Genomic DNA, 13,505 nt, shown 5'->3' with positions numbered 1-13,505 from the left:
TCTGTGGTATCTGTATATGTGTGTCTATGTATCTGGATGTTCCTCACTGTTAGAGAATATGTCCTGCAGTATAGTAAGCTGAATGCACACCTGGCTGCTTCATTATAAATATCTTTGTTACATTCAATGAGATACACACATATTTGGAGTTGCTTCTTCCAGTTTATGTTTTTGCTTCTAAATTATTGTGCGAATTATTAAGTGAATAAAGAGGGTTTTGTCACATGTATATCAAATGTTTACTGTGTGTAAACACCAGGAACCAGTGTTGTTTTTTGGTCTGATACTGCATTTTGGAAATGGATGCTTCAGTCCGCTTCACATGTTGGAAATATCGCCATACAAATGAAATATAGCAACAAAAACACTTCTACCGCACACTCATGTTTCAAGTATTTTTTATTGTAAAACAATCCTCATAAAATAGCTATACATAAATATCAAAATAATTGTTTTTAATTTAGACAAATGTCACTAATGACACTGAAAATGTCTTTAGTGATGGTTCAGGCCATAAAGTGCATTAAGAAAAGGCCTCTGAGAGTTCATCATGGCCTCGTGGAAGACAAAAGTTCAACATCTCAGACTTGTGAGAATTACCTGCTTTTTTTCCATTTGGCAGTGCATCTTCTAAGCTAAATGACAGGACAACTCTAACAGATCTACAGGGAGGAGAAGTCAGTGTCTCTCTGTCACTGTCTTCCACTCTGACTTTCCTCTAAGTCACTGTAGTGCGATGACTCTCCATCACTGCTGCTGGATGAAGTCGACTTATTTGACCCCAGGTCAGATGGAGAGCCGAGTATTATGAGGTGGCCCACGGAGGCGCATTGGTCCCGCTGTTCCCCGGTCAGCTGGTTCGGGGGCTGCAGGGAGTGAATCAGATTCCTCCGGGCGGTCTTGTCAGCCGAGCTTGGACTCCTGCACTCCGGGCGAACCACACCTGACAGCAGCTCCGACAGCTCAGTGATGTAAATCTGCGCCATTTGGAGGGTGTCATACTTGGACAGCTTCCTCTCGTTTTCCAGGGAGGGGATGACGCTCCTCAGCTCGTCAAACGCTTTGTTCAGGCCGTGCATCCTCCTCCTCTCCCTGGCGTTGGCTGCGACGCGCCTGTGTCTCTGGGGGCCGAAGTGGCTCGTCGTGCCTCCCTCCGATGCCTTGTCAGAGTCCGTCTCTGTGGAAGCGGACACGCAGTCAGGAAGTTCACTCATGGGCACAAGTTTCTCCAGAGAGATGTCTGCGTCCCTCCTGGAGAAGGCGTGGAGAGAGCTTGAAGAAATCCATGTCTTGGAGTTGATGTGGGCCAGGTTGCGCTGATGCTGCAGAAGGCTGAAGTCCTCCGGGTACTCCGGCCAGCTTGAAAGCTCTGCTTTTGCAGTCATCACTGTAATGTCCTGATGTGGTGGTGGTGCACGGCAGGGAGAGGTCACAGGGAAGACTCTGGCTGATGCCCTCGTCTCTGGAGCGGTTTGCGCTGCGCCAGCACTTTATACAGTCACCTTGGTGTCACTCCCAGCAGCTCTGACAGCCCTGCAGCCTCAGGAGGCAGCAGCCAATCGCACCGTCCCCTCTGACCCTGTCAAGGAACAATTAGACAAAGCTCGACTTTTTTTTCCTCCCATTGTGCATTGTAACTCAATCACGACACTGTTATTATCCTCACACAGAGGGGAGCGCACAGTATTAATCATTAAGGAGCGTGGCTTTTGGGAGATTTGATCTAATGAACTTGTTTAGCCATTCAGTTCAAACCATTAAAGTTTTCCAGAAATAAATAAAGTAACAAGTGCGCATGCCAAAACTGTTGGACAAGGTGTGATTGCAGTCTGGACTTCTTAAACAAACTGACCTTAATCATTTCAGGTCAGTTTGTTTATTTATCATTCAGCTCAATTTCATACTGTTTTACTTTGTTTATATGTGGCGGACCCTGCCACCTCTGTAGTTTCAACCAGTGTTCTAGGGGACCTTATTTTCCTTTGAGAACAGCTTGTTTGTGGAAAAACATTTTTGTATTATTACCTCATTAATATTGTCAGGATTGAATTTCTTCTTTTCCAGTTTTCCAGAAGTAAATAAGGTAAAAAGTGTGCATGCTTAAATTGTTCAAATATGACTGTAGTCTGGACTTTTCAGAGAGTTTTCTGTTGTTTTTCCCCGATTTATGATTTATGATTTATGATTTTATAGGTATTCTAAAAGTTAAATTAAAAAGTTAAGTTCATCAGATAGTGTGACAGTTTGGTTTGTTGTGCAGTTAAAAACAGACTTTCACAGATCATCATCATCATCATCACCCGTGGTTTGTTCCATGGAAAAAGACTTTGGACATCTTTCTCATGAGCAAAGGAACTGGCTCCTTAATTGGCTCTGACCCTTGAGGGATCTGTTCCCAAACAAACAGTAAAATGTGGACAATCTTTCGCGGAGTATTTGCAGAAGAATAATAAAACGAACAGGTGGAAGGCAAGGCGGAGACACACCTGTCTATAGCAGGGCCATGATAACCGATAAGTTGTCTGAGGGCGATTTATGAATCATTTATTATGCATAATTTGCCTTCTTCTTCTTCTTCTTCTTCTTCTTCTTCTTCTTCTTCTTCTTCATCATCATCATCATATAACCATCATAAAAGGATTTTGTCTCCTAGGTGACACCAAATCAAGCCCGATAAATTAATTTGGATTGGTCACGTGGCCCCTGTGCCTATCAGCTGTTGTCCCCTGGCACCTCACACGAGCTACACACCTCTGTGTGTCACAAACCCAGTGTCACCCACGTCTCCCATATGCTGCGCGCAGCGACAACTCAGCTCCCCCCCCCCCCCCCCCCCCGGACACTCACTGCTCCGACACAACACAAGAGCTAATCACTCATCAGGTCATCCATTACAGCAGAGGAACCACTTGAGCAGCAGAAGCGGCAGCGGCGGCAGACCTGTCCGGTGGGAGATCAGAGATGTTGTGATGATGGGGACTTGGATAGATTTGGCATTCAGCGTCCCCCCCCTTCCCTCTCTCGCTCTGAGACAGTCGGGGTCGAGCTCTGGTAGAGAAAATCACCGTGACCTGCCTCTCCGCCAGCAGTCTAATGAGGCCTGGTCTTTAGTTGAATAAATCGGCACGCTCTCCGTCCCGGGGTGTCCATTCACTTTTTTGGACTACATGAATATTTCATTCCTTTAGCTCCACCGCCAGAGCAACAGCCTGTAAACCTGCGCACAGCCTTTCAAAACGCAGGCCACACTTCCCATCTGGTGCGGGGCGGGTGCGGGGGGAGTGACAGCGGAGGCCGAGGAGGTGTGAGGAACATTTCTGAGGTCAGTTTTAGTGACCTTCTGCAAGAGACAGACAGAGAGACAAGAGGGAGACTGATGTGTCCCACCAGGCAGGCAGGGAGGGGGAGACAACATGGCTGTCAACGAGGCGAGTTATGGCAACTTTCAGAGCAGGTCCGAGCTTCAGTTGGGGCCCTTATATGTAAAATTCTCCTCCTACTTTGCCCACAAGTTAAAGAGTTAGCTGTAACAGGCTGCTTTCATTATTTACTTCAGTGGAAGTAGAATACCACAATGCAAAAATCTGAATCTGCAAAGTCACTAAAAGTAAAGTATCTTTTAGTTCTCAAATAAATCTAGAAGAATAACAAGTGTTTCCCTCAGAAATGTACTTGAGCAAAAGTAAAGATATCCTGTTAAAGTATTACTGCTGGTAAAAGTGAAAGTCACCCATGAAGTTTGAGTAAAAATGTATAAAAAGTCATTTCTGGCATTAAATTTACTTAAGTATCAAAAGGTAAAAGCAAATTACGTATATTTACATGTGTAATTGTACCAGTGTTGTAAAAAGTACCCATATAATCATACTCGAGTACAGAGGCAGACTCAGGATGTTTGAAAAAAATAAAAAGGGCACCAGCGTGCAGAAAGTTGTGATGCATTTATAGTTAAGAGAGGGAACTACACCATCTATTGTCCACTGGAAGGGCACCCTAGAGGGCACTTTATCATGTTTTATCTACCAAAGGGGCAAAGTGCTTGAGTAAAAGTAATCATGGTAAAATATTACTTTGGTAAAAGTGAAAGTGCCCCATATGAATAGTACTTATTGTGAAGTATCTGATATTAAATTTACTGAAGTTTCAAAAGTACAAATAGAAAAATAAATTATACATATATTTACATGCATGTATATACGGTAAACTATGGGTTGAACAGATATCGACTTAGTCGATTATTAGATCACTCATCAGGTTTATTTATTTATTTAAAATCTGATTGCCGATAAAGTTATATTGAAATGTGTTTCTTTGGCTCATGCAATCAGCAAAGAAACTAGTAACTAAAGTTATCAAATAAATGCAGTGGGATGGAAGTAAAAAGTAGCAGAAAATGGAAAAGCTCCAAGTCAAAAGATTCAAACCAATGATCAACTGCAGGTAGATCACGTACAGAAAATGCACTATGTGTCTGGTGACCTGTTCAGATTGTGTTTTCCTAGAAACAGACACCTGTAAACATGAAGTCATCAGCAAGATACCAGCTGTTTTATTAACATGTAACCAAATGTATTTGTTTCAAATGTAGTCCCCTTCTTATTTCAACAGAACATATGGCAGTGACATCACCACCTGCCACGGCCAAAATAACAACCAGCTCCACTATTAGCTTTAATTTCTTGCTGCTACTCGTCCTTCAGGTGCTTGTGAGTATTTCTGGTCAAACCCAGAACCCAGCAAAAATTGAACATGGACAGATTTCTGGGTTTTACCTACCCAGATATGTCCTGGGCTCTCTGTCCAACTACTATTCACTCTCTGCCCGGGCTCCTGGCCTCTCTCTCAGATACAAGTAGACGGTAAACATGGCTGACTGTAGCAGAATGTAAAAATTTGACCCAATTTGCTCACAGCGAGGACCCGTTTGTTCTTTGCCTTTAAGTGCAACTCGTAAACTCTTATTTACAGCTGTTCAAAGTACATGTAAGTCAGGACTAAACACGGTGCAGTAGCTTTTGTAGTTGTTACACAGATATTTATATGCTTTAGTAACGGAGACTGACAGGCAGGCCATACTGTCGAATACAACGGCACTTAATGCAAAAACAACAAACTATCTGGATAGTAGATGGCACAAAATGCCTGAACAACATCACCACTCAGTTTATAGCCTATAATGGTTTCACAATTTGTTAGCAACTTGGCAACCACAGCTGCCAGATGACGCTGGTGATGGAACCTGGCAACAGTCCCAACACTTTATCCCAACTATTCAAACCCTGAACCAGTCGACCACAGCAGCACCCACTTGTGTCAACACGTGCTCTATCAAGGATGCTATTTACTCCAGGTAGTGTGTTTTTTTTTATCAGGGATTGGTCGTGTTTTTCCTTTACTCCTGGACTGATAATGGAGAGAGTGAGAGCCCTTCGGATAACAATACATTGTCTCATCGTTCTAATTTCTAGTAAATGAAGCAGACCTAATAGTGAAATTAAAGCAGTCCTCATTTCACTGGGGACGCTTTAAAACCTCCTCAATTATCCCTGGGGAACCAGTGAGGAACTGTGGCCCAGAGCAATCTATAATTAATTCAATGCTATTTCTGAGGCTTTTACTTTGAAGCATTGTGTCTCTGTTTCATTGTCCACCTGTTCAAGACATGAGAACACCTTATAAGTGCTGCGTTACATCAAAAAAAAAAACCCACGCTGGCTTGAGAAGTTAGTCATTTTGCAGGGATGTAATTTTGTTATAATTATCTAATTAACTCTCTGGGGAATAAATGATAATTTTGTCACTAATTAAAGGGGAAATTGGACGTTTCTCAAAAGAACTGCTCAAATTAAACCCAAGTAACTTCTCATTTATTATTAATTTATTCTTCGTGAGTTATAGCCTGACTTGTTTAAAGGGGCACTGTGTGGTTTTGTAGAAGAAACTCAGAATTTTAATATTTACAATATTAATGAGGTAATAATGCAAACTCAGAAACATGTATTTCTTCCATAACTGAATAAACAAGCTGTTCTCAGAGGAAAATAAGAACACTGTCTGAAGCTAGAAAGGTGGCAGGGTCCGCCACATATAAACAAAGTAAAACAGTGTGAAGCTGTGTTGTCCTTGAAAACAAAGAGAGTTTGTTTATTTAGTTTGTTTAGGCATAAACAAAATCATCTTTCTTCCCCCAAACTACATACTGCACCTTTAAAAGCTCACCTAACATGCTAACACGCTGATGCATTAACTCTAGGAGTTAACTAGAATGAATTAATTGGAAGTATACTGATAGATCTCATAATCATTATAACATTCATTAATCAGGATTACATTGTTATTTACAGGAACATTTCCTGGAATCATTTGGAAGTTGTGGACCCATAAAGCGTTACTAAAATGGTAATAGATTTTATTATACAGTCACAGCTCCATAAATAAATACATGAATGAATAAAACTGTAATAATCACAAAACAATGTGGCTTTTAGTGTGAATATTAATATTACCTGAATACATACACAATCATTTCCATTTAATTGTTTAACTATACTTACTATAATTTTCTTTTTTCACCTTTGATATTGGTGATATGTGGTTATTACAATACTTTTATCACGTATAATAGTGATATGTGGTTATTACAATACTTTTATCACGTATAATTAGTATACCAACAGGTGTACATGAGCTGAACTCCACAGTTTCCTGCCTCACCATCCTCTCGCAGGTCTATACAGTGAGCCCCTCCTGTCTCTCTTGTGTTTTTAATTAAAGACTCCTTAATTTCGCAACAATAGAGCGTCTCCATTTTTGTCTTCACTTCCACACAATCATTCACAGAGAACAGTGAAGCTCTTGATGTCGGGAGCGGTCTCCTCTGTAATTATCGTCACTCACCCGAAGATACCGGAGGTGCTTCTACTGAGCAAAGAGAGACGCAAATTCAGACGCAAATTAGGACAATTAGCGGCCTCATTAATTTGGGAAAAGGGAAGTAATATTCTAGTTAAAGTAACGGTTCATTAAGTCAATGCTATCTGTGGTAGAGGGCTAATTGATGAACTCTGAGAGGAGGGCGAGAATAAGAGGAGATGACTTCTTGGTGGGACTGTGCTGACTACAGCGTCGGACACGGTCATTCACAGCCACCGTGTGCTGTAAACACACCCTGTCTTTACACTGCAAAGTAGTCTCGCGATGCCTTAGAAATCTCGTCTCTGCAGGGTGCCGTTTCTATAGACCCGCAGGGGTCCGCAGTGTGCTCAGCATGACGGGGGTCACAAAGCAGCTCTTCAAAGTCAGAGCCGCACCACTGATCACAGGCGGCACCCGTACCTTCAGTGGGACACGTGTCAGACAGAAACAGCTGCTTTGTTAAGCACGCTACCAGATAATGTAATCTGATTACTCACATATTTAGTCTGTTAAGGCTTTAAAATAGCCCACATGGTAACACGACCTTGGATAAAACCTTTACTGCTTTACAAACTATCCAGTAATGGATTGTAACTAAGTACATTTACTCAAGTACTGAACATAAGTAGCTACAATTTTGAGATCCTTGTACTTGACTGGAGTATTTCCATTTCCTGCCACATTTTTTAGGCAACTATTGTGCTTTTTACTCCACTACATTTATTTGATAACTTTAGTTACTAGTTACTTTGCTGATTACAAGCTGCATCAGAGCCAAAGTGGCACATTTTAATTCAGTTTATTTAGTTGGAAATCAGATTTTAAAAAAACAGAACAAAACACTGATTCTTGTAATCAGAAACATGCTGAATACGACCCACAGTATACAATATACACATACATGTAAATATATGTATACTTTACTTTTACTGGTATAAAATACTTAATATTTAAGGATACTCAGTTTTATTTTTTAATTTTTTATTTGCAGTCTTGGTGTTGGAAAATGACCCTTAAATGAACCTTTAAGTACATTTATTGCCAGAGAATTACTTTTGATACTCGAGCACATTAAGTATCAGAGACTTGGTGACTTTTACTGGAGTAGTATTCGTAAAAGTGACTTTCACTTTTACCAAAGTAAAATTTAACACGATACCTTTTCTTTTACTGAAGTATGACTTTTGGGGACTTTTTACAACACTATCCAATAGTTAACTTTCTTGATGAAAAAAATCTCTTTTTTTTCACCTGGAAGAACTTGAGGTGTGACTTCACAATACTTATACAGTCTGTAGCACACTGGGCCTACTGGGACTAGATTTTCCGAGGTAGATTTAAGCAGTGGTTAAGAACTATTTACTTAAGTACTGTACTTAAGTACAACTTTGAGGTACTTGCAATTTTATACACATCTATACCTCTAACTCACTACATTTCTGTATTTACCTGACAGCCACAACTTCTTGTTAATTTGCAGAATAACATTTTTTATTATCAAAGTATATTATCTGCTTCTAAAATAAAGCCTAATTATGTGTTGCAGATTAAATTGCCCTGACCATTTCATTGTCAATTAATTCTGTCGATTGTTGTCTCTGTTAATTGATTAGTTGTTTGGTATAAAATGAAAATGAGGAGAATGGTGACAAATGTTGATCAGTGTGTCCTAAAGCTGAAGGTGATGTCCTCAAATGTTTTGTTTTGTCTACAACCGAAAATTAAATCCAGCTCAGTGTCGTACAGGAGTGAAGAAACTGTTCATATTCACATTTAAGAAGCTGGAATCAGACAATATTGACTTTTATCCTCAAAATTACTCAAACCACTTAATGGGGTATCACAATAATAGACAATATTTTTAATAGTCGACAAAATATTTGATTAATCCTTGCAGCTCTAATGTATGATAGTATTACCTCTGAATGGGGCCATTCTGCTGCCTAATGAGTACTTTTACTTACGATGCTTAGGATAAATTATGCTGATGACACTTCTACTGAGGACTTTTACTTGTAACAGAGTGAATGTAAACTGTGATATTGTTACTTTAAAGAAATGAATAACTCTTCCCGCACTGGTTACAGGGCACATTAGTGTCCCTTTGCACATGCTTTTTTTTCTATTCTTCTCAGGATAAAATGAGTTTACTCATCAGTGCTGTAGTCATACAGCAAACTTTGTGCCTGTTTAAGTGCTTAATCAATCGTAAAAGAGGGTTGTAGTAATGTGCCATGTGTGGCTTTTCCTTCATGTATGACAGGCTAGAAATGCAGTTTCAAGTGAGCACTTTTCTTTGTACCAGCGCACCATATGGCAGATAGGAGAACGTGGAGTGGGCTGTACAGACTCCGTCCATCAAAAGAAGAAGAAAGGCCTCCAGACACGTGAGCGTCAGGGACTCTGAGAGCTGTCAGTGGTGGATAAACACTTGCAATGTGTCACGGATGCTCAGGCTTTTGTGCTTGTAACAACGTCTTTACGTGTTTTGATGCACAGATGAGCACATTACTAAAAATATCTACAGTGCAGATCCATTTTTATCATGAGGGACTGTAGTTACCAAAGCGCACAGCACTACAGCCCTTATGGAAAGTGTTGATTTGCTTCATACATGTGAAAAAGATAATCATCAAGATAAAATCATATACACCTCGGAACCAGAAAATAGAGACCTTGATATGCTTTGTTGCAACTAAATAAGACAGCCCTGTAATAAACCTTTGTGAAAACTCCTTTCTATTTGTTGTTCACACTGCGTCTGGTTATTAAAGCTGCGCCGGACTGGATGAAATCTTGTTCAATACAACATAAATGCCAGTTTCAATCAGTTCCACAGACACAGAAGAAATAAACACTTCACATTTTAAGTCTGGTATGATTTATTGTATTCTTTTGCTTGTCCAGATGTTTATGTTTATCTGGTAACTCATGAACTTTCAGTGGTGACTAGAATAACCTTGGTGATCACTGATGTGTCTGCTGCTTGTTGGTATTTTATGGTGTTTTAAAAAAAAAATCCAATTAGTACTGGTTGCTGACATGACCAGCTAAAAACTGGGATCCTTAGGTAAACAGTAAAGTAGTGGCACATCTTGTATGTAAATAATATGTGCTACTACACTCTGAAATGGGACATTGGACTTCCTCACAAGCAGACCCCAGACAGTTCAGATTGGCAGTCACACCTCCTCTACTTTAACATCCCAGCCCCTCCTGTTCACACTGTACACTCACGACCGCACGCCCAGACATCAGGAGAACTCTATTGTAAGTACGCGGACAACACCGCCATCATCAATGAGAGTTCATATCGAAAGTAAGTCAACAATCTTGCAGAGTGGCGCACAGAGAACAATCTACTGCTCAACGTCAGCAAAACCAAGGAGCTGATTTGATTTTTAGTGAAAAGGAGGAAAAGACACACACCCCTATGTCATTGAGAAGCTGTCATGGCCATCACACATTACAAACCTGGTAAAAAGAAGAAAAAAATGATGTGTGATGTGTCCTGACTGGACACATCACACACTGGGATATTTGGTGCAGGGCTCAGGACAGGAAGGCTCTGCAGCGGCCAGAACATCATTGGTACAGAGCACCAGTGATATTAGAATTAGTGAATATCATTATTATTATCTTTTCACCCTGCTGCAATAAAAAAAAAGAAGATACAAGGGTATCTGCTGCCGTACAGCCAGGCTACAGAGGAGTTTCTCTCCTCAAGCTGTGAGACTCCTGAACTCATCCTCCATACGCCACCATATATCATAGTTGTTTTTGTTTCTCTCGTGTAGCATAAAGGGACTTAAACTCGGTCACTCAACAAATTAACCTTGAACCATTAACATTTAAATATAATATGAATATTAAGAATTTAAGGCACTTAAATTAAAATATCATGTCATTTCACCAGATACCAGCAGATGGAGACAACACAACATACTTGCCACAGTCATGACAGTGTTAACAAAATCAAATATTAAGACTTATTTTATTTTGTAATCAAACAGAAAATGACACATATATAAATGCCGGCACACAGTCCAACCAACTTAATGATCATTTAAGGGCTGTTGGGGTTATTTATCACCTGTCTGCCAGACATAAATCCTGCATGAGATAGACGGTTGTCTGAGAAGGGGATCTCTCTCGAGGCTTCAGCGATGGTCAGCAATCAGAAAGCTATTTACTGTGAGGATAAAGATGTGTATCTTATCATAATAAGGCCTTGCTCAGTTCACTGGGGATTACATCCCTCATGATATGGGCCACGACAAGATGTGATCATATCCTCAGCACAGCCGCTGATACTCCTGCAAAAAAAGAGAGAAGATAGTCCAAAAAACTCCCTTTTGTGTGTAACGCACAAATGTCACACCAGTCATTTTAATTTTCACTGATGAAATAAACCTTGATAAGAAAGCACTACTTCAGCCTTCAGTGTCACACAGCTGTCAGTAGAGAGCAGTAGTGCTCTGTTTGTGGCCGAGCTTCGTTCAGAGCAGCATGTGGCTGTTAGTCAGTTAAGATGAGCAACACTTTGTCCACTGACCTCTTTGACCTTGCGGACTGAATTAAACGTGCTGCACAAAGCCAGAGCTGTTATGAAGTTATGTGGTGGACATCGGCGAATCACGCCAGGCTGCTTTCAATAAGTGATCCTTTGAGAAGTGCGTGACCTTCAATGTCTTAAGTGCCTGTGAAGTCAGTGAACTGCCTTGGAAACGATTGGTGGACTCCTCACGTCTTTGTCGTATCATCCTCTCTGACTTGATCTCTGCCCCCTGTCTTTTATACGCAGAGAAAACTTTTCCCACATTTAACAGTCTGACAAGGCAGTGGGATGACGGAGGGAGGAAAGCGTAATATTTAGAAGAAAAAAAAAAAGATTGATAATCATGTCTGTCATGATCACGGTCAGAGGGTTAGCTCAACAAGATTATTTCATTAGACCAATAGTGACAGCCACAACCAACTTCAATTATAATCGTGCGATCCCTGTAATTTGGCAGTAAAGATTGTTCATCAACCTTCAGTATGGATTTTCTATGGTCGATTAATGTAATTGGATTGAGAATGGCTGATGTCTCAGTCTGATCTGACACATGAGCTGATGTCAGATTTTCCCAGCAACAGGCTTTATCCTTGAGATTTTGCGGCTCTGTTTCATGGCCGCCTGAGATGGATTCGAGTGTTTGTATTCAAATTCGAGCAAAGTGATAGAGAAAGAGCCTTGAGCGTTTTCCGAGGTGACAATGAGGCAGCATGTCCAGCTCTACGAGGGGCCATGTATAAATAACCTTCATCATGAAAAGAGCAATTTTCTGCACCTGCCTGCTAATTATTCCCATGCTGCTGTTTTGGATTGGTGAGATCTCTCCTTTTTAAAGCACTAACTTCAGATGAAGGTGGGTGTGATATAAGGAGAGAGAAATGGAGGGAGGGGTGAGACTGCTGATGGCGAACGGCATCTTAAACTGAGCGGAGCTGATTCGCTGTTATAATCCCTTCAGTGTGATTTCCATCTGTAATGTGGGCTGGTAGGGGTGCCAAAGGATTAGTAAAGGTAGTCACGGCCCCTTCATGGCACTTCCTGTCCATCCCTGCTGCCCTCTTCCTGGTCATCCTGCACTTTGAAGAAGATGAAATGTTGATGTCATAAATCTTAGGATTTATCCGGGACGTATAGTCGCGAGCCTGGAGGCTAAACTGAATGGAAATCATTAACACTTTGTCCTTCGTTGTGATCTTAAGTCTGCAAAGTGCAAGTGAGGGTGCCGTCGGTGAGTTTGAAGAAGTGAACAGAGATGGATGAGACCAGCGAGGCAAAGGTGAGAGGTGAGAAAGAGGGGGGAGACTGGTGGGAGCTGGATTGTGTAGTCAAAGGGAGGTGGAGGCTGTTGTATTGGATGAGAGATGTAAAGGATGTGTTATTCCTGTGATAGCTCCATCATTTGCACACACGAACAACTCTCCCAATAGTTTGAATCGCAGCCCGATAGCAGTTGTGAATCAAATCATTTTCCTGCGCGGTACACACTGTGCTTTCACTCCGCTCTAACCATAAAGTAATTTTTTTTATTCATCCTCAAAAGAGACTTTCTGTGTCAGAGTCCCGCTGCGTTCACATCCGTGGTAGATAACACGGCAAATCGTGTTTGTATGATTTATTCAGTTGGAGATAGACGCTAAACTGACAGACGGGCAACACTGGTGTTAAGTGCTGACCAACATGCCTGAGCTTGCTGACAGAAAACAAACTGGATCTTTTTATTTGCTCTCTGCTCTCCATGGTCGAAAACTAATCAGATGTTGATAATTTAGCAGAATCAGTGCACGCTGCACACGCACGCTATTTCTTTTGTGCAAATACTACATCAACTAGTCCAGTTAAAGCTGCTGTACGCATTATTTTCCTATTAAAATAAGTGTTAAATAGCTCTATATTCCAACAGCAATCACTGTTATAGAGTGTTTGGTCAGCAACCCATACTCCTCCTGCTCCTGCTCATGCACTAAAAGAAAAAATCATTTTAAATAATATTTTTTCTGGTATCCCTGCACAATTTATCCAATCAGGACAGAGA

General features: G+C 40.9%; 1 protein-coding gene across 1 annotated transcript; it reads right to left on the bottom strand.

Moving 5' to 3' along the window:
* Nucleotides 1-692: 692 nt before the first annotated feature.
* atoh1b (atonal bHLH transcription factor 1b) lies at nt 693-1,385 on the bottom strand. Its single transcript, XM_073486252.1, has one exon. It carries the CDS (start codon nt 1,383-1,385, stop codon nt 693-695), a length of 693 nt encoding a protein of 230 aa, XP_073342353.1.
* Nucleotides 1,386-13,505: the final 12,120 nt, after the last annotated feature.

The sequence above is a fragment of the Pagrus major genome, chromosome 18 (genome assembly GCF_040436345.1).
Source record: "Pagrus major chromosome 18, Pma_NU_1.0".
Classification (NCBI taxonomy): domain Eukaryota; kingdom Metazoa; phylum Chordata; class Actinopteri; order Spariformes; family Sparidae; genus Pagrus; species Pagrus major.
Note: the sequence above shows the minus strand (reverse complement) of the source record. Positions and strands in the feature narration are given on the sequence as shown.